At 48.7% G+C, this 25,951-nt stretch overlaps 1 protein-coding gene across 2 annotated transcripts; it reads right to left on the minus strand.

The window, feature by feature from the left end:
* Positions 1–1,240: 1,240 nt before the first annotated feature.
* On the minus strand, positions 1,241–9,205 carry LOC139677963 (C2 calcium-dependent domain-containing protein 4C-like). Of its 2 annotated transcripts, none has more exons than XM_071568463.1 (2): positions 9,169–9,205; positions 1,241–2,674 (listed from the first exon to the last, which is right to left on the minus strand). In XM_071568463.1, exon 2 carries the CDS (start codon positions 2,617–2,619, stop codon positions 1,357–1,359), a length of 1,263 nt encoding a protein of 420 aa, XP_071424564.1. In that variant the 5' UTR covers positions 2,620–2,674; positions 9,169–9,205; the 3' UTR covers positions 1,241–1,356. The 2 variants fall into 2 exon arrangements, with proteins under 2 accessions (XP_071424564.1, XP_071424563.1); XM_071568462.1 differs by lacking the exon at positions 9,169–9,205 and adding an exon at positions 2,949–3,017.
* Between the last annotated feature and the right edge of the window lie 16,746 nt (positions 9,206–25,951).

Here is a 25,951-nt window from a genome sequence, read left to right on the forward strand (position 1 = left end):
TGGGCAAGGAACACCAGAACCTCCCCAGGAACAGTCCCAGGATTTGCAGGCAGCTACACTCTTGCCAGAATAGGCCGGGGGGACATTCTGTTAGAATCTCTGTGAAAGAGCTTTTAAGCTGTATATTTGGGCACAAGCAAGGCCCTGTTTCTACAGCCCCCCCAGGGAACACGAGAGGAAACCTTTCTTTTCTGTGCCCCATGCCAGTGTGGACGACTCCTCCATTAAGGCTTATTTACCTCCACATAATGAAGCCTTCAACTTAATCAAGGGAGGCAACAACAGGCGTGGGCTTTCAAGACAGAGTTTCTGTCTCCTCCTGCTTTATCCACTGGCTTATCTGTTTTACCCAGCCCTCAGCAGAAAAAATAAAACCAGGAAGGTGATCTCAAGCAGGCAGGAGCTCTGCACCTTTGTGCTTCTCCCGGTGCTGTGCCACCTGTATGACAGTGACTCGAGCAAGGTATGAAATAGGAATTCAGCGCAGGGATCCCAAAGTGCCCTTTGCCCTTGCCGTACCGATATCTTATCTGCTCCAACAAGGGCTCAATAGCTGAATTGCTGAGGGTTATAGCTCCAGGGTACATTCCTGACCAAAAGGCAATTAGCCGGCAACTTCATTCTGAGCGCTGGGCAAAGAGCCAGGGCAAGGGAAGGTAAATGAAGATGTGAGTGTGCTCAGCACTCACCGGGGCAGGACCGGGGCGGGGCCGGTACTGCGGGTCTGTGTAAGCACAGAGAGCCCTGCCTGGCTTCTGACAGCTGCTCAGAAGCTGATCCTGTTATCCTGTTGTCCTCAACACAAACTTCACCGGCTTTGGGAATCCAAATGCTCCACCCCTGTTGTAGAAGAGCTGATTCCCAAACTTTCTCTCTCTCTCTCTCTTCTCCCCGAACATAGGGCTCGTTAAAACATTCCTTTGTGTCAATATGAGTGCTGGCAGAAGGGTCCACTGAACTGATGTTGTACCAGGCATCTGCAACAGAGGTCAGTGCAACGTGTGTGCACACACTGAGTGCCTGCTTAAGGACCGGGATGAGTGAAAAACAACCCTTCCACAGCCTGAAAGCCAGAAACAAGAACAGCCTTGACTTGGGAACTGTCTCATCCTTGATCCTAAAGGCAAATCAGCCCCTCTGTCCAGCTCTGCAGTCAGGTGTGCTCCAGAGCCACCTTTCAATCCCAAATACCTAACAGAGTTTGAAGTGTTAAGCAGCAAAACAAGGCACAAGAGCATGATGGTAACACCAAGCAATGCAGTCCTTTTTACTTAAAAAGACCCCAACAAGGTCAACCCCAAACTTTATTTAGTAGAAAACTTTCAGAAGACAATTTCTGTTTGAATATTTGAAGCGTTACACTGACAACATGCTCACTAAAGACAATTCCCGTTCTCCTAAGGTATAATCCCGTTTCATACTGCACCCTTTATTCGTTGCTTTCATCCTTACAGAGAGGCTGTACAGCTCCTCCTCTGCAATGCCATCAAAAAAGAAGTCCTCGTTGAAGATGGGATTTCTGCTTCTCTTTATAACAGTGCTCCTCTGCTTCTGCGTTTTGCCCGGCACGAGGGAGAAGGTGATGCAGCAGTTGATGTGTTTGGGCTGCACGGAGCGCTCGTACAGCCCCTCGGCGCTGATGAGGCGGATGCGCAGCCGCTCGTTCTCCGCGCAGTACTCGGCCCAGAGCCGCAACAAGCCGCCCCTGTCCATCACCACGGCGCTCTCCCCCACCAGCCTGTCCCGGCTGCGGCTCAGCTCCAGGGGGATGATGGCAGAGCAGTGCCCCTCCGAGGCCCTCCTGATGGCACAGGGGCTGTTATCCGTGGAGCTGCTCTCCTCCGTGGAGAGAGAATTGTTCCTGGCCACGCTGGATTTGCTCTTGGCTTTCAGTGCTCGGCACAGCAGTCCCTCCTGACTCTGTGCTTTGGTCAGGGTGCAGGGTCTGGAAGGTGACCTGCTGAGAAGAGGAGAACTGAAAGGAGAGGAGTCGCTGGAGGAGGCGGTATCGCTGTCACAGGCACCTTGCCTGTGCAGAGAGAGATGCTTGGGAGGAGGCCTCACAGAAGACAAACTGATGGGATCGGACACGCTCCCTTTGCCACTGAAGGTGTTAGCTCTGGACCGAGACAGCATCAGGCTGGGCAGAGCAGCACGTGGGTCACCATGGAAGATGGACTCCTTCCTCCTGGTGTGGGGACTCTCCAGCAAAGTGCAGAAGCCATAGGAAGTGGGGGCTCTGGGAAAGTGGGGCAGGGAAAGTGCTGCTTGGGACTGCGGGTCCGAGTTGGTGCTTTCTTCCTCCAGGGCTGTGATCTCTTCTTCAACACTTTCCACCTGAATGAGGTGTGGCAAAGACCTGGGGCTACAGTCAGAAGCAAGAGCTGCATCCACTGAACTGTGATCCTGGTGGAAGCCAGTGCCTTTAACGGAGCTAGAGCCGGTCAGCCTGGGGGGAATGCAGAATTCAGGGATTCTATCAGGGGTGAGCACATTTGGAAAAGCAGCAGCCCCCAGTCGGGGTTTTTCTGTCAGATTTTGGCCATGTGGCAGTCCCAGAAAGGAGCTGGGGAGGTTTCCATTTTCGTGTGATGCTCTGAGCTTTTCCAAGAACCACATCGTTGTAGCTGAGCGGGAGGTCCTCAAAGGGGACAAGCCTGATGGACAAATCCGCCTGCAGACACACAGAGGGGAAAAAGTACATAAACATCCTTCTTGGACAGATTACAGCCGAGCAAGGCACGGAGGATGCCATTCGAGGCAGGACTAGCACAAGCCCGTTCAACCCACAAGTCCCAAACAGCCCCTGCCCAGCGCGCCACCTTCAGCGAAGTCAAACAGCACAGGAACAGAACATGCTGAAGAGACAAAACAGTGTCGAGTCGCTGCCAGGGGGAAAAAAACTCTGCGATTATCCCCGCGGTGTTTCCCCCCAATCAGAGCTATACCTTGTGCGGTGCGAGCCCCTCGCTCTGTCCCGCAGCCCCCGCACACGCTCGGGCACCTCTGGCGGCCGCGAACCCTCCCGGCAGCGCCGAGCCGGCCCTTTTCTACGGGCTGCGGGCACCTCCCACCCGGGGAGGGGAAGGACAGGGACTGCCGGAGGGAGGGCAGGGACAGAGAATGATGGCACTGCCGGAGGGAGGGAGCAGAGGAAAGAAAACAGGAGGGACTGCTGCTCGCATGCGGAGAGAGGGGGAGGAAGAGGAGGAGGAGGAGGGATTGCAGCCCCGGTGGCCACCGGGGACGTGCCCAGAGCAGCGGGGGGGGGACCTGCAGGAGGGGCTGTCCCGGGAGAGCGCTCCGTGCCGGCCCCTGGGGCTGCCCGGACAGCACATCGGCCCTCCCCGCTCCCTTTTCATGAATATCTCTTTGCAGAGGCGTCCCGAGATTAACTAACAAATCCGGGACAAAAGCAGCACTGTTTGGGGCTTCGTTTCTTCCGGAGCTGTTGGCGGCGTTCCCGCGCCAGGGCAGGGCGAAGCGGGATCGCGGATTCCAAGCTCGTTCGGAAAGAACTTTGCTGCCCTTGCACATCTGAGTGCGTGTCACCCGCTCAGCACCCACAGAGAACACGAGGACGGAGTCGCGACCCCATGTCCTTATCGCTGATACAGCCCCAACCGGAATGCAGCCCAGTGAGGAGAGAGGCAAGGGGGAAAAGGCTGTGGCCAAGGCACCCTGGAAGGCGGCACGTCCCGAGCACAGGCGGGCGTGAGGCTGAGCAGGCACCGCACAGAGCCGGGCTGGGGGCTCGGGAAGCTGCTTGGCACAGTCTGCAGTGAATACGGCAGAGCCCGCATCGCCCTCTGCCATCTGCGTGGTCCTTCCAGCTGCAAAGAGCAACCTCAACCGCACAGCCAGCGAGCCCTGACAGACCGGTTGGCTCAACGCTCTGCTGAATCCTGTGACACAGGGATAGCAGACAAACAGTATTCTGCTTTCCTTTTCCCGGTGAAGAGCTAAAGTTCATGTTTACTGAGTGCTCAAAATAGACGAGATGTGCTCAGAGGAAACAAATCCGGGGGGTTACAGGGGCAGGGAACATATTGAACCCGCTGAAAGATTTAGTTGGGAACACACATGTTCTGGGTTTGAGCCCTGCCCCTCTCGGGCTTGTTTTACACCAGTTAACCTTCACTTGCATAATAATCCTCTAGTCATTAAACTCGGAGAAAATTCTGCCGTGATTTGTAAAAAGGTTCAGGACACCCCAGAGGTCCCAGGAACATCCCAGCTGTTGATGCTCTTGGACTTGACTTCAGTGGATTTACTTGAAGTGAGCATGGTTCAAATCATCTCCAGTCTAACTTAGGGGCTTCTGCAGAGGGTTTGTGCTTTCTCCAGCTAATGAAACCTTTCTGCAGCATAGAGAAGTTACTGGAGACACTGGGATTGTCTCCTTTGGGAAGCTGGTATCCATCCAGACCAGCCAATACAGTACTATACATCATACATTAAATACCATGTAGCTTCCAAAGAGTAAATGAGATTGTGCCAATATATAAACCTCTGCTTTTAATACCAAAGAAAAATTTTCCTCTAAACATGGAGAAAAAGAAAGGAAATTGAGCTTTTTAGTGGGAACTTTTTTCTCTCCAGTAACAGCTCACAGAAGTAGCTGAGATACAGGAGTCATGGCAAGTAGTCTCAGGTATGCCAAGTCCACAGGTGGCATCAGGCAGGGGTGAAACGAAACAGCTACCCTGCTACAGGGTAGTTTAGTCTCTGTAGGCTTCCTAGGGACAAGAACGAGGGTCCTGATCTCAGCTGCCTGTTTCCCTGCAGCTACTGCAAAGAGGGAGCAGGTGCCTGACACTGGGTGTGATTCTCCCACTCCTAAGCAAGCCTGGCTTTACAGCCTGTTCACAGATTCTCCCACTCCTAAGCAAGCCTGGCTCTACAGCCTGTTCACAGATTCTTCCACTCCTAAGCAAGCCTGGCTCTACAGCCTGTTCACAGATTCTTCCACTCCTAAGCAAGCCTGGCTCTACAAGCCTGTTCACAGATTCTTCCACTTTTAAGCAAGCCTGGCTTTACAGCCTGTTCACAGATTCTCCCCTTTCTAAGCAAGCCTGGCTTTACAGCCTGTTCACAGATTCTCCCCTTTCTAAGCAAGCCTGGCTCTACAGCCTGTTCACAGATTCTCCCCTTCCTAAGCAAGCCTGGCTTTAGAGCCTGTTCACAGATTCTCCCCTTCCTAACCGAGCCTGGCTTTACAGCCTGTTCACAGATTCTCCCCTTTCTAAGCAAGCCTGGCTTTACAGCCTGTTCACAGATTCTTCCCTTCCTAACCGAGCCTGGCTTTACAGCCTGTTCACAGATTCTCCCCTTTCTAAGCAAGCCTGGCTTTACAGCCTGTTCACAGATTCTCCCACTCCTAAGCAAGCCTGGCTCTACAGCCTGTTCACAGATTCTCCCCTTCCTAAGCAAGCCTGGCTCTACAGCCTGTTCACAAATTGCTGATGTGCTGGAGTTCAGCAACACTTAAGCACTTGTACATCCCCCGTGGAAACAGGCACTCAGATCTGTGTGTGTAGCTTCCTGTGTTCAAAGGGGTTTCTCTTTCCTTGATTAGCTTCCGAGCATAATTAAAATATGCTGCCAACAAGGCTTCCTGTTGCTATAAAAATGTGTCTGCAATAATCCACTTTTAAACCGGAAAGGATTTAATTTGTGGCAAGGCTTTATTACCACCCCAGTACCAATAACTGGTGAAACCCTGGGATCTGGCCAAGGGCTGGAAAAGCTGGGACAGAGTGGAATTTCCTACCAGAGCAACACGGAATGGAGAGTTTTCCTTCGTGTGTCACACTGATATTATTTCTCTCCTGCCCTCCCTCAGCACTGGAAAGGTGCTCAGGAAAGGTTCATCCAGGCCAAAACCTGTTTGACACTCCCTGGAAGTGGAAGGAGAATCCTTCCAATGGTTTGCAGTGGGTAGAGAGGCAGGAGGTCTTTGGAAGCTGACAGCCTTTGGTGATGAGCACCAGGGGACGTGGAACCTTCCCTGCCCCACAAGATGAGTGGAGAGAGAAAGAAAACATTCCTGCCCTGCTGTGAAAGGGGAGGTGTCCAAGACAGGCATGGAGGAGGCAGCACAGAACAGCTCACCATCCCTAAAGCAACAGCAATGGCTCAGTGCACCTGAAATGTGCCAAATGTCCCCAGGCTTCTGTGAGAATAAATAACCCAGTTCACTTTTATTCTCCTAAAGAAAGCAGCAGTAATTCAGCTGTAACTCCTTGAAAGAAAACCTCAATTAGCTGAGAGGCACTTGGGTTTTTTATTCCAGATGGATGTCATTGCAAATGTAGAGCACATCGATGCCTTCCTGCCCTCTTGACAAATGTCAAAGACAGTTCTCAGCTGCCTGCTCACCACCTCTGCCCTGGATCCAGTCATCCTGCATGGCTTGTGTAACAGCACAAAGGAGCAAAACTAATCTGGCAACTTGATCTTTCTTCTCTTATTCAGCATCATACAGTAGTTTGTATTTTACCTCATCAGGGCAGTCCCTGCTTTGCTTTACAAGTGCCCCTGGTCCTTCAAAGGAACAAAGCAAAGAGCAGGTGCCCAAGTGCTGCTTGGCAGCGACAGCACAGAAGCTGCAGGGCCCTTCAGGCTCTTGGGCACTTCATGCAAAGGATCTCAAATGTCTCTGCCACAGCAGTGGGAACTAAAATTCTAAAGGTGCCAACTAAAGAATTCAATCCTGTCAGCTCAGTGCACAGTCCTGTGATGAGAAGCTGAGAATTGCCACACAAGATCCAAGACTGGGATGTTGTCCCTAATTCCACTGCTACTGGAGTCAGCAAAAACATCTCCCAGTCTCAAGTATTGGCCTATACCAGGATCTAACCCCATTTGGTGTTAAATCCCTTTCCATTGAATGGAATACACCCAATTCCAGACAGTATCTACTTCATGTCTATTCCAAATTTGAAAACCTTTCCTGTTTTCTCTGCATGATGTTACATTTCCTTTTTCTGTACACTTTCAGGATTTCCCTGCATGCTTTCCAGGCTGTAAGAGCCCACCCTGCCAAACCCAGCTTCACACGAGCAGTACCCTGGGTAAGGATGCTGGCCAAGGCCACTGAGGTTCACGTGCTCTTTGTGGACTAGCCAGTCTGGCATTTTCATTGGCCACAGGAATCTTCTGCCCTGCAACATTTTGGTCCCCAGGAGCAGATGAGTTTGCCCATGAAGGTGGAGTCTGACCTGCCCCAACAGCAATTCCCGTGCTCAGCTGTGTGAAGGAACCCTCTAAGAACATTTATATGTGTGAGGCTGTGAGAAAAGAGAGAATTCCCCTCTTCAGTGGAGCTACTAAGCCTCTCTTGCATTTTCTGTGTTCCAGCCAACTACCAGTAATGACAAACATCCTTTCTGAAGCTTCTCATCTCCTTTAAAGCTTAAATGGCATCATATGGGAAGCACTTTGTTCCATTCTCTCAAACACAAATAAGAGCCTGTCTAAAAACTTTTACCAGTAAATAATGTAAATTTTCAATTAGCCTTATTCCTTATTTCCTATAAAATCAACCTGTTTGCTGTCAGTATATGACAGATTTAGTACTGATTTTATCATGAATAATAAAAAATACTCAACACCACCTCCCCCAAAATTCTAAACATCCATCACAAATATTTCACCCAGCTCTTATCCTCCTTAGGAAGCATAACAAACAATATACTGCTTTATTGTGGAAGTTCAGTTTCTATAACCCCACTAACAAGGGACTGCATTCCAGGCATAGAGCAAGTTCCACTATAAAAAGGATCTGGTCACAAAGAAAAGCTGATCACTGGCTTGGGTTGGATTGGGTGGATACCTGAGGGTACCTTCAGTGGTGAAAAAACCACTTCTTACTTATCATTGCCCTTCCCCTTGAAAAGGATTTGAAATGTTGACTTAAATGAACATCACTGATTTAACAGTCAACAAAGCCTGGGGAACAGAGTGACTTTTAGGAGGGAGTAAGTTTGTCAGTATTCCCTCTGTGTCTACAGAGCCAGCAGGGTAAGCAGATTCTGGATATCTGTATTATCTTCAGCGGGTCAGTTGTGTCCTTACAACAGACAGATGAGTTATGACACCTGAATCCAGGTAAAACAATAAATAGAAGGTTTGGGGGTTAGAGAGAACACATAGAAAAGTGTGTGTGTGTGTGTGTGTGTATATATATATATATGTGTGTGTGTGTGTATATATATATATATGTGTGTATGTATATATATATATATATATGTGTGTATATATATATATATAGAACACCTTCCTGAATTTTCTCAGGAATAACAATTTAATGCCAAATATTCAATGGAGTAATATATTTTTGCAATAAATCAGGTTATCAAGCTTGTCTTTGTCCAGTGAAATCAAAAAGTTATGTATCATGGGAAAGCCTCTATGAAATATTCCTGGTGAGAGTTGGAAACACTGAATAGTCTTGTAAAAAGGTCTCTTAAAACCCAGACACTCCATGAACTGTCTCTGTTCTGGTCTCCATGATAGGAGGACCCTTTCTGCAGTTGGTCCCAGGCCTAATGTCTGCTTTGATGGTAGTTCTCATGTACCCTCAAGGAATTTGTTGCATATAAATTGGTATTGACACCTGCAAAGTGAATCACACACACTGAGAAAGGTTATTATTCCATCTTATTTCTGCTCAGGGGAAATTGGAATATGAAAGAGGAAAACTAAATATGATTCTTATTATCAAATAAAAATGAGGCTTTGTATAAACTCCCCAAGTTTCCATGAAACTTAAAATCAGTAAGGATGATTTCTAACAAGGATGAAGAAAAAGAGAAAAACAGCTTTGGTTTCCTGATACACAGTCCTGACGTATTTCAACCATTGATAAAATACATTTACATCCACCTCAAGAAGTCAAATTTGAGAAAAGCTGTGGATCTATGTGCTGATTTATCTTTTATACATCATTCTGTGTCTCAAAAGAAGCTTATATGAGTCAGCAAATGGATAACTATCTACTACTAACACTTGAACCAGGTGTCACAATGTCCCCAGTTGTTCTTTGGAGGAGCTGGTGGATTTTCCCTCCTTGCCTTCTTCAATCAGGACCCAGTGAATGCCAAGCTACCCACCCAATGCTGCACAAACAGCAGTACTGAGGGTTTCCTTTAGAGCTGTGCTTACCATGCTCCTCTGGTCAGCCAGAAACTTGGAAAAGCTGATTCTGATCTCCAGAAGTGCAGCAGGGTTGGTCTGGGCACTGGAAAACATTTTCTGGCAGGGTTTATTAAACAGGCAGTGAGTCTCCTCCCTGCCCAGCACAGGAGCCCTGCCCCAAAGAGGACAGATAAACAACCTTAGGCTGAGACAAGAGGAAGGATGTCTCTGTAATGCTCCTGAGACACGTTGTCAGGAGTTCCTGGCATGTCCTGCAGGGACAGTCTGTGTGCAGCTGGATGGCACCGGGTGGCACTGCCCTGTGGAAGCAGCACCTGCTGGCACAAACAGGGCTCACTCATGGGGATGGAGGAAGCAGCAAGTCAAGGACATCTCAGGAAGGAGGATTCACCTCGTCAAAACGTGCTGTATCCTGATGGGGAGTGTCTCACACTCCAAAAACAGGTGTGTTGGCACACACCACTGCCCTGCATTTCCTGTGCCGTGAGCTACAAAGGTGGCACTGCAGGAGGAGAGTTTGAGTTCAGCCCCAGTGACAATGCAGGTGCCTGCAGGGCACACTCTGCTCCCTGATGGGCTGGGAGAGCCCAGGAGCCAGCCCAGCTCCAGGGAGTGCTGTGAGGAGCCTCTCCAGGAGTTCCTGCCCTGCTCCCAGCCCCATGCCCGGGCAGGGGAGGTGGGAATTGTGCTGCAGGATCTGCCAGGCAGAGGGATCCTGATGGTGTATGTGGAAGGGTGTGTGAAGCTCATAAAGAACAGTGCCCTCCAGCTGACTTTCCCCTCTGCAGATAATACACACTGAATCTCCAGGTGTTTGTATCAGCTTTCCCCTTGGCTTTCCTTAAGGTTTGACTGGGAAATATTCCTGCTTAGCAGCAAGTTAAGACCACAAGCCAGTCCAGGCAGCTCCACCAAGTCCTTGCAAATTAAATATTAAAGAAGAAAACCCATGAGTAACTGAATAGTATCCTCTGAGTCATAAAACTTCTTCCACCTGAAGGTGGCACAGGCACACTGATGGTATTGGCTTCTATATCCTGAAAGGTAAGACATGTGGTCAGGCTGGAGGGAAAACAGGCTGCACTTTCCTTCCAGCACACCCTTCAATGGAGGCTTCACACACCCCAAACCCACAGCACAGCCAAACACTGCAGCTGGTGAGACACTTGGGGGCTTATTTGCTCCCCAGGCACATAAAGTGCAAGAAGCTTCCTTTGTTTTCCAGTATTTACAAGTACCACTTAATTTGTCCCCATTAAGATAAAAAATACAGTAAATCTCTGGAAAATGTTCCTTCTGGCACCAGGAGCTTTGTGGACAGGTCACTGAGGAGAAAGAAGGGACACAAGGGGACACCTTTTCCAGGTGGGAAGCCCAACTCTTCCTTCCTGCTCAGCAGCTCCATCCTCAGAGCGGAGTGTGAAACCACCCAGGGGATCCAGCAGGGGCTGTATTTCCCTCCCACCTGAATAAATGAGAAAAGAAACTTCCTGGGCAGCAATCTTGTTCTGTCCCTCACATCATTTTATACACAGACAGTTGGGCCAGGATCAGAAAGCCACCAGCTTGCTCCTGCTGCTTGTAATTAAGCAGAACTCATTAGCAAACTGAAGGCCACCAATGGCACAGGCACTAAAAAGAACAGTACTCTGGCTCCAATTATTGCTAATGCTGAGCTACAAAGCAGCAGCTTTTTGCTCTTGACTCTATTTACTGGGATCAGCAGAAGTTGGGAAGAACAAGTGATCTTAACTAATTAAAATATTACACTTAGCAATTTCCTGCTCAGCAACTTTCCTCAAGCAATGAAGAGTGTGATTCATAGAAGCACAAATCATTCAGATTGGAAAAGACCCTCAAGATCACTGAGTCCAAGAGCAGCTGAAGTGGCAATAAGGCCAGAGGGGCTTCAATCCCCAATTATTTAATCAATGTAATCCATTCAAAGATCAGCTGTTTCAGTCAGACTGAAAGTCATCAACAACTGCACAAATTCACTTTCCAACAATTTGCTCTCCTTATAAGAATCTAATTCCAAGCTCCTCTGTTTGTGAGACCCAAGTCAAAGCCCCTCAGAGGTCATAGAGAGCCCAAGGGCCCCTGGGCTTGAGCCAGTTTTCTGAAGGAAAGATGAAAAAAAGGTTGGTAGATATTTGTTTCCCTACTTTTGAAGTGTTGTCCTGATATCAGGGAGCTGTTATGACAATGGTACAAGCCCTTCAAGGATGGGTTCAGAGGTGCATGATCTTATTGGAACTGTGCAGAAATACATTTCACCATTGAAAGGAGAGCCAGACAAGGGAGAAAAGCACTCTGGGGCTTGTGCTGTGATACTGAATGCACAGAGAGCACAGGGAAGGAGCCCCAGCACACACACACAGAGCACAGGGAAGGAGCCCCAGCACACACAGAGAGCACAGGGAAGGAGCCCCAGCACACACACAGAGGGCACAGGGAAGGAGCCCCAGCACACACAGAGAGCACAGGGAAGGAGCCCCAGCACACACACAGAGCACAGGGAAGGAGCCCCAGCACACACAGAGAAGGAGCCCCAGCACACACACAGAGCACAGGGAAGGAGCCCCAGCACACACACAGAGCACAGGGAAGGAGCCCCAGCACACACACAGAGCACAGGGAAGGAGCCCCAGCACACACACAGAGGGCACAGGGAAGGAGCCCCAGCACACACACAGAGAGCACAGGGAAGGAGCCCCAGCACACACACAGAGCACAGGGAAGGAGCCCCAGCACACACAGAGAGCACAGGGAAGGAGCCCCAGCACACACAGAGAGCACAGGGAAGGAGCCCCAGCACACACAGAGAGCACAGGGAAGGAGCCTCAGCACACACACAGAGCACAGGGAAGGAGCCCCAGCACACACACAGAGGGCACAGGGAAGGAGCCCCAGCACACACACAGAGCACAGGGAAGGAGCCCCAGCACACACACAGAGGGCACAGGGAAGGAGCCCCAGCACACACACAGAGCACAGGGAAGGAGCCCCAGCACACACAGAGAGGGCACAGGGAAGGAGCCCCAGCACACACACAGAGGGCACAGGGAAGGAGCCCCAGCACACACAGAGCACAGGGAAGGAGCCCCAGTACACACACAGAGGGCACAGGGAAGGAGCCCCAGCACACACACAGAGGGCACAGGGAAGGAGCCCCAGCACACACACAGAGGGCACAGGGAAGGAGCCCCAGCACACACACAGAGCACAGGGAAGGAGCCCCAGCACACACAGAGAGGGCACAGGGAAGGAGCCCCAGCACACACACAGAGAGCACAGGGAAGGAGCCCCAGCACACACAGAGCACAGGGAAGGAGCCCCAGTACACACACAGAGGGCACAGGGAAGGAGCCCCAGCACACACACAGAGGGCACAGGGAAGGAGCCCCAGCACACACACAGAGCACAGGGAAGGAGCCCCAGCACACACAGAGCACAGGGAAGGAGCCCCAGTACACACACAGAGGGCACAGGGAAGGAGCCCCAGCACACACACAGAGGGCACAGGGAAGGAGCCCCAGCACACACACAGAGGGCACAGGGAAGGAGCCCCAGCACACACACAGAGGGCACAGGGAAGGAGCCCCAGCACACACACAGAGGGCACAGGGAAGGAGCCCCAGCACACACACAGAGGGCACAGGGAAGGAGCCCCAGCACACACACAGAGGGCACAGGGAAGGAGCCCCAGCACACACACAGAGGGCACAGGGAAGGAGCCCCAGCACACACACAGAGGGCACAGGGAAGGAGCCCCAGCACACACAGACCACAGGGAAGGAGCCCCAGCACACACAGAGGGCACAGGGAAGGAGCCCCAGCACACACAGAGGGCACAGGGAAGGAGCCCCAGCACACACACAGAGGGCACAGGGAAGGAGCCCCAGCACACACACAGAGGGCACAGGGAAGGAGCCCCAGCACACACACAGAGGGCACAGGGAAGGAGCCCCAGCAGACCTGAGCCCCCTGCAGGAGCCTGAGATCCCTGAGCTGCAGCTCACCCCACCAATCCATCCCTCTGAGCCACACAGCAGACATGCCATCACCCACCAGTGTTCTTGGCACCTGTAATCAGCTTCTCTACACAGTGACTCAAGAGGAGAGCATTCCAAAGCCAAAAGGATATCACAATTCATTGCTCCCAGTTACCCTCATTACTCCCCTCTATAAAATACTAATTTCCTGTGCCAAAGCTGTTTCTCTTGCTCTCCTATTCCTTTGCCTCTTCTCCCCCTGCATCATGATCTCACTCCTCACCACTTGGTAGCTGGCTCTTAGGTTGTTAGATTGCAATTAGTCATACATACATGGTACCACCTGCTGTGTGTTTTTAGTTCTTCTTGGCCCTGAAACAGCTGTTGGCTTCAATTTTTGCAAATTCAAAGTGAAGAGGAATTTTTTTCCAGATGTTTTAATTTTTTTCTGCAGGATATTAGAGCATGTAGCAAACTCAGAAGAAAATTTAAGATCACAGGTAATCTTAGTGTTTTACTCAAGTTTTGTCAGTGAAAGAATAGACATTTAATGTGTTTACTTACAGAGTCCCAGAATGAGACAGGCCCACAACCTCATCTGTTTGTCCCTAAGGATTTTTTTGAACCTTCCAAACAACTGGAAGTTCTATAAACCAATAAATAGGATAAGAAATGATAAAACAACCAAAGCATCAAAAAATCTGTGAGAAGGTGAGATGGTAAAATCTCACTGCCCTGTCTTGAGCACCTCATTTGGAAGTGAGGGGGACAAAGACACACAGTGCATAATTTACATGGTTTTTTTCAACTCACTGACTCCAAGTCAATCCTTAAATGTATCAAGGATAGGGCATAACTTTCTTCAAAGCATTGATATCTGTCAGCTTAATTTTCACATCTTTTAGACAGGGTTCCAACTAGTAAGTATGAACAAAAAGCATCTTAATTCATGGGGTTGGTTTGGTTTTATTTGGGGATGAGTTTCCCCTCAGCCATTCTACATAACCCCCCCAGAACTGGTGCTAAGCAAAGCTCCCCCATTGGGAGGGTTGCACTTCAGCACTGGGCAGGAGGGGATTCAGGATTCCCTTGGTGAAATTCTTGGCAGAAGCAGTGTCTAAGCACACAAGAAACATCTGCAAAACCTGTCCAAGAGCCAGAAAGGGATTTTGAATTGTGAGACTGGCACACACTGTTGCCCTGGGGCCAAAATCTCTGAAGCAGCATAAATATCCTTGCAAAAGTCTAAAGTTGTAACTGGCTCACCTCACACTCCCCAATGCACAGAAAATCTAATGTCATGCTCTCCCCCTCCTTGTCTCAATTTGCTCTTTCAAACTGGAACCAGTTTGTGGCTGTTTGCCCAGCACATCTCCAGTCTCACACAACGGGGCTGGACTGGATCTCTTCCTGCAGTGGGGCAGCCTGGCTGGCACAGAGAGCTGCCCCCAGCACATCTCCAGTCTCACACAACGGGTCTAGACTGGATCTCTTCCTGCAGTGGGGCAGCCAGGCTGGCACAGGGAGCTGCCCCCAGCACATCTCCAGTCTCACACAACGGGGCTGGACTGGATCTCTTCCTGCAGTGGGGCAGCCAGGCTGGCACAGGGAGCTGCCCCCAGCACATCTCCAGTCTCACACAACGGGGCTGGACTGGATCTCCTCCTGCAGTGGGGCAGCCTGGTTGGCACAGGGAGCTGCCCCCAGCACATCTCCAGTCTCACATAACGGGGCTGGACTGGATGTCCTCCTGCAGTGGGGCAGCCTGGCTGGCACAGGGAGCTGCCCCCAGCACATCTCCAGTCTCACACAACGGGGCTGGACTGGATCTCTTCCTGCAGTGGGGCAGCCTGGCTGGCACAGGGAGCTGCCCCCAGCACATCTCCAGTCTCACACAATGGGGCTGGACTGGATCTCTTCCTGCAGTGGGGCAGCCTGGCTGGCACAGGGGCAGCTTTGGGCAGCTGGGGGGACTCGGGGGGTGGGGGGCTGATTTCTGCTCTGCTTCAATAAGATTAAAGCAACACAGCTCAATGAAAAGTGCTCACAGTTATTTTCAGAGAAGCAAAGCACAAGGGATCACAGTGTGTAGTGATGGAGTTCAAGTGTGTTTGTGCACTCAGAGATGTGACAGACACTCAGTAGGGTCTCTTGAAATGGGATTTTAAGCAGCACCTGAATTATGTGGCTTGCACTTAAAGCTCAGGTGCTTTTCCAGCCTGCACTGCCCAAGTATCTCCACAGGGAGTTACCTGCCCTCCTGAAACCAGCCCCTTAAAGTGCAGCTCTCACTGAAACCTGCAGCAAACACACTCTGCAGCCACACCATTGCCCAGCTCCACCCAGTCAAACAGAAGTATCTCCCAGCCCTTCCCCACCTCCAGCCAGGGACTCCCCAGCCTCCTCCACACCAGGACTGCAGTGGGAACAGCAGCACTTACTGAAAGAGCTAAAATTAAACTTCAGGCTGAAATTACCATTTTACTGATTAAGACAAACCAGTTTACATTTGTCACTTCAGTTCCATTTCCATAATTCTGGTGCAGTACAGGATTGGCACCTTCTAATCCCATATCCCCACGAAGGCTCATCCTTCACATATTCAGAGGTATCTTCATTTTGTTCAAGCACTTACAAATCACTGCTGCATTTTCACGTGGCCTTCATTTCCCCTTGAAGCTTTTTTGCCCCATCTGGTTGAGCTCAAAATCTGACTCATGGTTTCTCAACATGATATTTTTGCTTTCTCAGGTAAGTGCAAAGCCAGCCTTGCTGGAGGCCTGATGTGCATCCTGGGTCTGTGGGATGGGAAATGAAGCAATGCACCTTCTCAAAGGGCTGTGTTAAGGACACAGCACTCACCTCACAAACAGAAAAGGGACAGTGACCCAGCCAGGAGGCAGCTGCACCCTGGACTGACCCCTTGCTGGGTGTCACTCTCAATTTTCTGACACTCATTAGCACCCAGCTAAGACCTGGCATCTGCCCCTGCTGTCTGAGGGTGGCATTATCTCAGTGCTGGGTAATTGCCCCATGCCCAGCAGTCCCTGGCTATGAGCTCACAGCAGATTGTAGCCCCAGCCTGGCAGAGCCTTCAGCTGGGCAGAGGAAACCTGCCTTACCTCAGTGCAGGGCAGAGCAAGAGAGGAAAATGGGTGGATATTAAGCATAAGATGATTTCACATCAATCCTAACACAGGAAGGGTGCCCCTTCTCACAGCAAACAGGGCCAGTTAAAGGGTTCTAGAATGAGTCATACCAGCTTACCAACTCCTGAGTTACAAACTGGTAAAGCAGATGCCAACCTGTATTTTCTGGGGTTTGGCAAATCCTACCAGCCTCACAGAAAGGAGATTAACCACTGCAAACATGCAAAAGAAGCTGCTTAACCATGGGCAGCTCACAGGTTGTCAGTGATGGCCCTTGGCTCTCTCCCTGGCAGAAGGGCAGATGTTCCTTTGGCTATGCCAGGGCACAAACATCTGTGGTTGCCACAGTGGCACAGGTGAGTCCACAGTGGAGCCACTGCCCTGCCCTGCACAGCCTTCCCCTCCTCCTCCCTCCCTGTTCAACACAATTGCACAAGGCCACATGAACTCAGCAAGACCCTGAATATTCACAAATCAGGTTCCAGGCTCCTAAACCTGCAATGGAAGTGCAGCTACAAATGCTTTCCTCACTTCTGTTACTCCTGAGCTACACTGGACAATGATGAAAAGTTCAGTTCTGTGAGGAAACAACTGGAGAAATTTCCCCTCATTTTTATTGATCACTACCTTCAACAAGACACTTAGGAAAAATATCTGTTTTTTTTTCCTTTGTACTTCCTCCTAACCCCCAAGCACACATGCTACACAAGAAACTCCAGTCATGTTTGCCAAGGAAAGCTGGAGATACCTGCACAGCTTGCATGCCAGCTTCTGAGGGCAAAGGCTGGCACTGCCAGTGGAAAGCACAGCACAGAGCCTGTCCTGTTGCTGCAGGAGAGACACTTCTTCCTCCCCAGGTGGTTAAGAAATATTCATGCTCAAAATTGAAATGGTTTCAAATAACAGTACGTAGAATTCCAGTTGAACTGCTGGGATAAATTCATGTTATGATACAACTGAGTTAAACACTTAAGGGGTACAAAACACTTCTGGGCAAGCTGTGTTTGTGATTTGTGTGGTATCTCTAGTTCAACACTGTTACATATTATTGAAGCAACGCCAAATCACCCCTAAGGCAGGATGGTTACAATTAGTGCTGTCTAGTAGTGCTTGTTGTGACATTGAACAGCCTAACTGGGTGAAGTTCCCCTGGCAGCAGGGCAAGGAAAGCCCAGCCCTCTGTGCCACAGGGGCTGCAGTTCCCAGTTCTCTGACACACACCTGACAAACAGGACAATTCACCCTGTGATGCAGCTCTTGCTCCAGCACCATGCCAGCCACTTCTGAGAGTCCCCAGACACTTGCACAGACAGAGCTGGTGTCTGACAGGGCAGGTTTCAGGTGCTGTCACACCTTGTGGCCTTAACTCAGCATCACTGAAGTGCCGGCTCAGCCCCAGGACAGGCTCTGCCCCTTCCCTTCACTGTGTCCTGCCCCTTGACAGCACAGCAGTGCCCCAGGGGCAAACTGTGGGAATGCCCAATCCTGCCCCGGGCTCCAGCAGAAATTGTGTCCTTGTGTAGAGAAGTGCAGGATGGAGCAGTACAGGGCAGGTTTGTCACAGGACCTGAGCTCTTTCCAAACTGCAACAAGGGTCTATTGGCCTTTTTAGGTGGTGGGTTCCTTGAGAAAACTGCCCATCAAACTGTTTTTCCTCCAAGAAAAAGGATGTCACTGTAGAACTTACTGTTTTAGCTTTTTGTTTTTGCCAGAGTCTCACAACTGTGTTGTTGTTGCAGAGACATTCAGTCCTGGTGCCAGCTGCCGAACCTGGGCATGGGCAAAGAGCCTGTGACACACAGTCGGACAGAGAGGCACAGCAGAGAAACCCTGACAAATAGCAGAGGGATCTAAAGGTGCCAATAGTTACTTGGTCTGTTAGAAATACATTTAACAAAGTGGATTTTTTTGAGCATTTTAACATGTAGATCATTCGACTCCACATGGAAGTGCATGGATGGGTCATCCCCAGGTAGGGAGTGCTGAACATTGTGGCACTTCAGTGCCATTCCTCAAGGTGCAGGAGTGAGGGACAATTCATTTTTGCCCCTGACATGGGAATATTCCTGCTAAATCCATCAACATTTGTCTCTCAGAAGTGGCTGCACCTAACATGGTGTAAATAAACCTCTGCAGTATTTATCTGGTTATCTGGAAGAATCTACAGGATTCAGGCTGGACTCACACATGGAAATCCAGTTTAGTGGCCACAAAGGAATCACAGTGCTGGGCAGGGGAGGATTATTCCACCTCCTAAAGCCCAGAAGACAGAAATGGTTGGGTGTGTGCCACTGGAGGAACTTACTCACTGGACTCAGCAACAATTGGAGACATTATTACAGTTCCTTCTGGATGGAATTGTGGAAAAGTAAAAGCAACAGTTATTAATGACTGATTAATCCTAAACCCACGGCTTGCTGCTCTGCTGGACCAGCTGAGTTCCTCCTCAGATCTTTCATACTTCATCTCATGGGGCACTTGGTCTGCCTGTAAACACCCATGGAAGTTTGTCAACACCACCAACACATTTACCTGGGGGTTGGTTTCCGAAGCTGTTTGATTTGTGAAGTGACCGATAAGTAGCTGAACAGGTTCTGTTTGGAGGGCACAATTAATGCAAAGCAACCCCCGGGGCTGGGCTGAGGCTTCTGATCAACAGGAGCAAACTCAGTTGTGCTGCCCCGAGGACAAAGTGGCTGGTACACCCAGAGCTGCCTTTCTGTGCCACAGAACAGTGAACAGCATCCAGCAAAGGCTCACATGACCAATTTTTCCTGAATTAGTGCCATTTCATGCATTCTTATCCCCTCTCCTGGCAGCAGCAGCTGCCACTCTGGTTTTCAGGGCACTGCCAGGGCCCATTCTGCCATCCCTATCCCTGCCTCCTTTGCTTGTGCCTGGATCTGGCCCTGCCCAGCACCAAGAGCTCACCATCTTGCAAAAGTAAAGAAAAATCCCAACCTCAACTCTGCCTGTGCTTTCTACCTGTCCATGTACTTCCACCTCACTAGAAACCATTCAGATATTGATGATCTTGCCTGCAAGATTGCAATAGAAAGTGATGTGCATTTTATATACAGTATGTGCCAGTTTCCACCTTGTCTGGATTTTAATTCTAGGAGAAATCTGCAGCATTATGGTAAAAAAAAAAAATGAAAGCCAACCAAATCCCAACACCTCTGCCCAAATTGCCAAGGTCACTACTACTAATTGCTTCTCTTTGGTAAATAAATGAGGTAGACCTGTGCACACTCATTCACAGACACCTACTGCATACAAAAGGCAAAGAACTTCTGTGCTTTATCTGAATGATCAACTTGTACTTAAAATATGATCTCTAAAGGCAGGTGTGCACAGTGCAAGGTGTAGGGTGGCATGGAAGGCCTAAGTATGCACCAAGCTCCCATTAGGATGGTGCCTCAGTGAAGTTTCATGACTAAAAAAGGTCTACTGCACTTTAAAAGTGTAGTAGAGCACAAAGAGCACAAAGCTGGAGTCATGCAAGAGAAATTGTACTGCTCATTGCCTTGGGGTACCTTATTTCTTAGCAACCAACCACAAAATGTGTATTAGATTGTGTTCATATGCAACATATTCCAGCAAGTAAAGCATCAGCGATTTATCCACACAAAAGTTGCAGATCTCTCCTTCCCCCTTCCTGCAAGATGAGGAGGAGGAGCACATAACACAGTGAAGGCAAACCCAGCCTGGAAGGGATGCAAGTCTGCACTGAAACAGAGAATTCCACTCCAGAGGGGAGGAACACAACCAAAGAGGGGCAAACCATCTTGCATAATCCATAACCCAGGGCTCTCTTCTCCAGAGCCAGGACAGACTGTCTCAGGTCCAGCCTCTCCAAGCCCTGGGTCAGCTCTGGGAGGGAAGGGGTGGCTTGGCAGAAACAGCAAAGCCAGTTAGGGACTAAGGGAAAGCTGCCAAATACACAAGGCCTGATTATAATTAGCAGATTTAAAGACTCTGCTGTTCTGAGAGCTTTAAAATGGAAGAGGTTGGAGAATGTTTGGCCCAGCATGTCCCGTGTACATTTGCTGCCCCAGGGCACTCACCTGCACTGCACAGGCAGCAGAAAAGCCATGGAAATGGCCCCTTCCAGGGACTCCTGTCCCTAAAGGAGCTTGGTGGCAGCACAGGCTTCCTGGAGAAATGCAGGGAACATGCTTGAAGCAGGAGCAATGCCAGCCATCCTTGGGTTCCCACCACCCAGCAGGAAATGGGGCAGCTGAACATAAAGGAGGCCAACCCTGAAAGCCAAAATGTCCCCAAAACCCAGAAGTTTACAAAGATAACTCACAGCTGAGCACAGAATTAACAGTCATGGCTGTTCTACTTCTGCTCCCTCCAGACCCTGGGCATGCCAGAACTAATAGAGTTCTCATTAGTAACTGCTGGGACAATTTAAGAAAGGTTGTTAAATCATTATTGACTTAATACATCAACAAGAGACCACAGCAGTCAAGGGATTCATCAATGAAGGCACAGAAAAGGGAGCTTACTGTTGAAGCAGTCTAAGATAAGGACTCATAGGAAACCAAAGTGATGCAGTGATTTCATTTTTTATAAAAATATAACTTACATGATTACATTAATTGTGTGGTGTCTGTGATTTCACATGAAGAGCATGAATCTTTCATTTTACTGAGGTAAGATCTAATTTGCTATTCCCATGGCTAAAAAGCTGATTATATATGAATTTGATAATCATAAACAGAAGTGATTAATTACTTGGTTGAGACTGTTATAAAGCTGGTTCAGTATGCACAAACAAGATGAGCTGTGATTAGAGCAGAAAGCAGAAATAACAGCACCAGCACAAATGTCTATAAAATGGGCTGCAAAGAATGCCACAGGATCCAGACATCACTTCAGTTAAATCCAAGCCATCCTGATGGGCACAAAACACACAGGTAGAGGCTGCTTGCTCAGCACTCCTAGTCCAGGGCTCCACTTGCACATTTACCCTTAGGATACATTATGCAGAAGTTATGAATTATGTATAATTATAGTCTCCCACTTAATGGCAGGAGTGGCTCTTTCCTTCCCACACAAGCCTCGTAAAAGCTGATCTGCTTCATCAGGTTTTTAGAGTGTTGCATTCTTCCCCCATGTGGATGGCACTGGGTAAACTGACTGAAGACTTTATTTTAGAAATGCACCTTGAAGAACCTACTGCCCTCTCCAGAGTTACCCCTTTTGTCCCCCAAGTTTCTGACTGTGTGGTTCTATGCACACACTTGATTTATGGAGTGAAATTTCAGTCACATTTTGCAGTTCCTTCAGAGCTCTTGAGACTATTCAAAGCATTGCCACCAACTAGAAGAAATTCCCTTATCTTCCATCCCCCCATTTTTTTCTCTCTCAGTTTAGGTATTTCTCAGCACTGTTAAGCAAGAGCACAAGCACATTTCTACCCCACAATAACTTATGTTTGTATGTACTTACATTGCTTAGCAAAAAGGAAAAGGAAGAATTTTTCTATTTCTCTTGTTTGAGCAGGCCTGAGGATTTGGGTCACATACAAAAAAACCCCAAACCAAAACCAACAAGACACCCAATAGAATCCAAATATCTAGACAGATGTCCAAACAGATTCTCAGGTACATGAAAAGTTAGTTTAAATTAAAGCCAGCAAAAGTAAGGACTCAGCAGGGCCTCCCTCTTGCTGTGGGAAAAAGCCTTGACACAAAACCCAAACCCCCCTGCCCATGCCCACAGCCTGTCCCAGCTGGCCCCAGCACCCACTGTGGGTGACACCAAGGACAGGGACATGGGGAGGAACAGGGGCACAGCACGGGCACTCTGCTCCCAACAGCAGAGATGACAGAAATCTCACCATGTGCCCTCCCTCGGGGTAACCATCCCAAAGCACAGCTCCTTGTCCTGGGATCCATCCCTCGCATCAATAACAGGCAGTGCCAGAGCCTGGGGCAGAGATGATGGGTGTCCACCTGCACTCTGCCCCCCCACATGCCCTCCCATGGGTGTCTGCCTGCCCCTCCACGTGCCCTCCCTCGGGGTAACCATCCCAAAGCACAGCTCCTTGTCCTGGGATCCATCCCTCACACCAATAAGCAGTGCCAGAGCCTGGGGCAGAGATGATGGGTGTCTCCCTGCCCCTCCACATACCCTCCCATGGGTGTCTGCCTGCCCCTCCACGTGCCCTCCTATGGGGTAACCATCCCAAAGCACAGCTCCTTGTCCTGGGATCCATCCCTTGCATCAATAATGGGCATGCCAGAAATGATGGGTGTCCACCTGCACTCTGCCCCCCCACATGCCCTCCCATGGGTGTCTCCCTGCCCCCTCACATGCCCTCCCGTGGGTGTCTCCCTGCTCCTCCACATGCCTTCTCTCGGGGTAACCATCCCAAAGCACAGCTCCTTGTTTAGAATCGCATCCCTCGGCTCAGGAGCAGCAGTGCCCGAGCCTGGGGCTGTGCCATGGAACTCCCTGGACGCCCATAAAGGGAGCTCAGCACTTGGACGGGAAGCACAGGAAGGAACAAAGCTCGGCGAATACTTCAGCTTTGCAAAGGCCAAGGAATGCTAAAGTGGCACTAAAGCAACACACAGTCCCAGAGCGGATTGTCTGCGATGTTTTCTCTCGAGCGCAAAGTTTGCAAATCAGAAGTGCCTCGGAAGAGCCGCAGTACCTGCACGCAGGGAGCTACCCCGGGGCCAGATGGGAGCGCTTCATTAAACACACACACACACACACACACACACACACACACACACACACACACACACACACACACACACACACGAGGAGACTCCCAATAAAGAATAGCACAACTGATGCCAATTTTATGTTGGCAAAGCTCCAGCAGGAAATAATCCTGTGTCAGCTATAGCTCTGTCCTCTGGTACCACACAGACTCAGCCAATGCATCTGTTGGATTCATTTAAATATGTCCAATTCTGTGTTTCACTGTTTAAAAGCATCAAAGACTTTTGCTGCTATAAATCACAACATATAATTGATAATTCTGAATAATAAAATCCCATGATAAAATGGAGGTGCAATTGCCAGTCATTGAAGGAGATTGTAAAAGAGAAAGCAAACAGAGTTACATACCCTATAGTGCATGTTATCTAAATTACTTGTTTGAAGACAAGGCACTAACAATTGTAATGGTAAAGATTTTTCTCTAACACTGAACCACAATAGTTACAGAAATACAGTAAAAATTACTCTTCATTCCAGAAACCAAGTTAATGTACTGTAACATCTGGGGAGCCAGGGAAAGAGCAATGTATTTCCTAAAATCCCTGGCACTTCTCCAGTGCTTTATCAGCATCCTGAAAATACAGGCAATTGAAAAAACACCATTATTGCTGCATGATATGAATTTCAGACAAAGCAAAGAGTTCAACATAATTCCATGCAAGTCACATCCAATTTGGATCACTCCATCTAATAGCCAAGCAGTTTAGAGGGCTAAATTCTATTTTCAAAACTGTAACAATATTTGCATGTGCAATTTGTGCAGTAAATTATGTTCTGCCTCTGGATAATGGACAAGAGAAAAAGAGATAGCCAGACTTTGAAAAATAAACACTAATTTGGTAGATGTTTTAAAAAACAACCTGGAAAAGTGTATGTTTTTATACTCAGGAATATGTGGAACTCAAAACTCAGTATTACTTACTGTTCATATTTAGAATTATCACTTAGATGCATGCAGGGTTTTGGACAACAGTCCTGGTTATTTCCTGATCCTTCTTGCAGCAGCTCTGAAAGACTGGGAGGGCTCATCAGACCAGAACACAGATCAGCTGCAAAACATAAATGTTAATATGTTTATCAGAAGCCACAGGGGACTTCTAATCAAAAGGCAACTTGAGTTGCCTTCTGAGGGGCAGCACTACAGAGAACACTGTTTGGGAGGCAGGATATTTCTGATGATACAAACACCACACTGAGCAGCAGAGTGGTTGACTGGGGGCTCAGTTTATGGCCCTGCCACTGCGGGTACTGTGTGGGATGGAATTGGGAGGGATGTTCTTAGACTCCTGACCTCCCACATTGCCAAATCTGTGTCCCATTAACTTGGCTGGGACTGACATTTTCTGTGGGAACCAGATCTGAATTACAATCCTATCCTTCATTCTCTTTGAGCTCTTGAAACTGCTGTTCCCTTGAAGTTTAGATAGCAAAACATCTCCTTTGTTTTCTGCAGTCTTGTTCTTGAGTATTCCTTACCAGAGATGTTAACCCTGTAAACTCTTTTTCTCATTTAGAAGTGTCTGGTTTTCTGCAGATACAACAACCACTATGAGAGAGAAACACAATTTCTCTTTCATATTGCATTTTGTAACCAGGGAGCTAAAAAAGAATTTGATAAGATCAGCTGATCCTGCATTGACAGACTGTGCATTGTCTTTCCATCATACCTAGAATTAGCAGAGCCAGGAAAAATTGGTTAGGGCATGACAAGATTGCTACAACTTTGGGCATGACCTAGAACACTGTAAGCCTGCTCATATAAGATGAGACAGATAGGAAACCCTCAGTCATCCAATGTCTCTGTTAAGGGCAGACATTCAAAGAGAATTTTTTAATAATGAAATAACTTCTGAAAGAGTAACATTCAGCAATGCTGTAATGCCTCTTAATAATAACCTGCTCCCTCACAGAGCTGGATCTTGAGCAGGAACAGTGCAAAGTTTACTGGAAGGTCCAATTATTACAAGATTGAAAAAGGCAATGTAAATTAAGGCCATGGATGCTGTAGCACAACAATGCTGTGGGGTCTGTACAGTGCAATGGTATGGAAGGATAAGGAAGGTGGATGTTGCCTGAAAGGAAAACAGGAGTAAGGTCTACACCAGGCAAGCAGTCAAATTGTTACCCAGAGTTCCACTTTCCTCTCACATGCTCAAGACCTTCAGGAAATATGTTGAGCACAGGATGTTGTACAGGGTATTTTACACCCACCAGCTACAGGTGGAGGTGAGTAATGGGGGAGAAAAATGAGACCCATCCTCCTTCCTCTGTGCCTTGGCCCTTTGCTGCCACTGCCTCTCAGCACAGGGAGCTCTTGGGATGTTGCCCAAGGAAGAGAAGGAGGGGAGGCTGGTGACCCAAACTCAAGTGACAGCAATATGACTGAAGGGAGCAGAGATAATTCAGTCTTTGTAAAGCCCCTGAACTGCCCACAGTGGCATCAAAAAGACACCTGTTGTGCAGACTCCAAGTTAGCAGACCCAAGCTCTGCAGTTTGAAATACTAAAGGAAAGTCTGAGCACTAAAGGAAAGCCTTCAGAAACCAGAAAGATTGGAACAAACTGAAGATATGTTCCAATGTCATTAAGTTGGTAAAGAGAGGTTCAAAGTCATCAGTTGGTAAAGAGAGGTTCAAAGAGAAAAGAAAAAGCCTGTGTACAAATACAAATCAGATCCTAACCAGCTCAGTATCAGAAGGGCAGAAGTTATCTAGGGAGCTAGTAGGATTCACAAATTCAAGTTAAAAAGACTAGAGAGGGCTACAACAGATTTTGAAAAGCATAAAGTTATAATGACACAGAGGAGAGTACAAGAACCCCAAAGAGATTATCCATCTTTTCAGGAACACCTAATTAGGTGTTAGTCAAGCAGAGGAAAGAAAAAGCTTCCAACTATAGA

The sequence above is a fragment of the Pithys albifrons genome, chromosome 13, assembly GCF_047495875.1.
Source record: "Pithys albifrons albifrons isolate INPA30051 chromosome 13, PitAlb_v1, whole genome shotgun sequence".
In the NCBI taxonomy this organism is placed as follows: Eukaryota; Metazoa; Chordata; class Aves; order Passeriformes; family Thamnophilidae; genus Pithys; species Pithys albifrons.

Excerpts from the sequence above, each read along its gene's own strand:
- LOC139677963 (XM_071568463.1), bottom strand. The coding sequence starts at position 2,619 with ATGTGGTTCTTGGAAAAGCTCAGAGCATCACACGAAAATGGAAACCTC.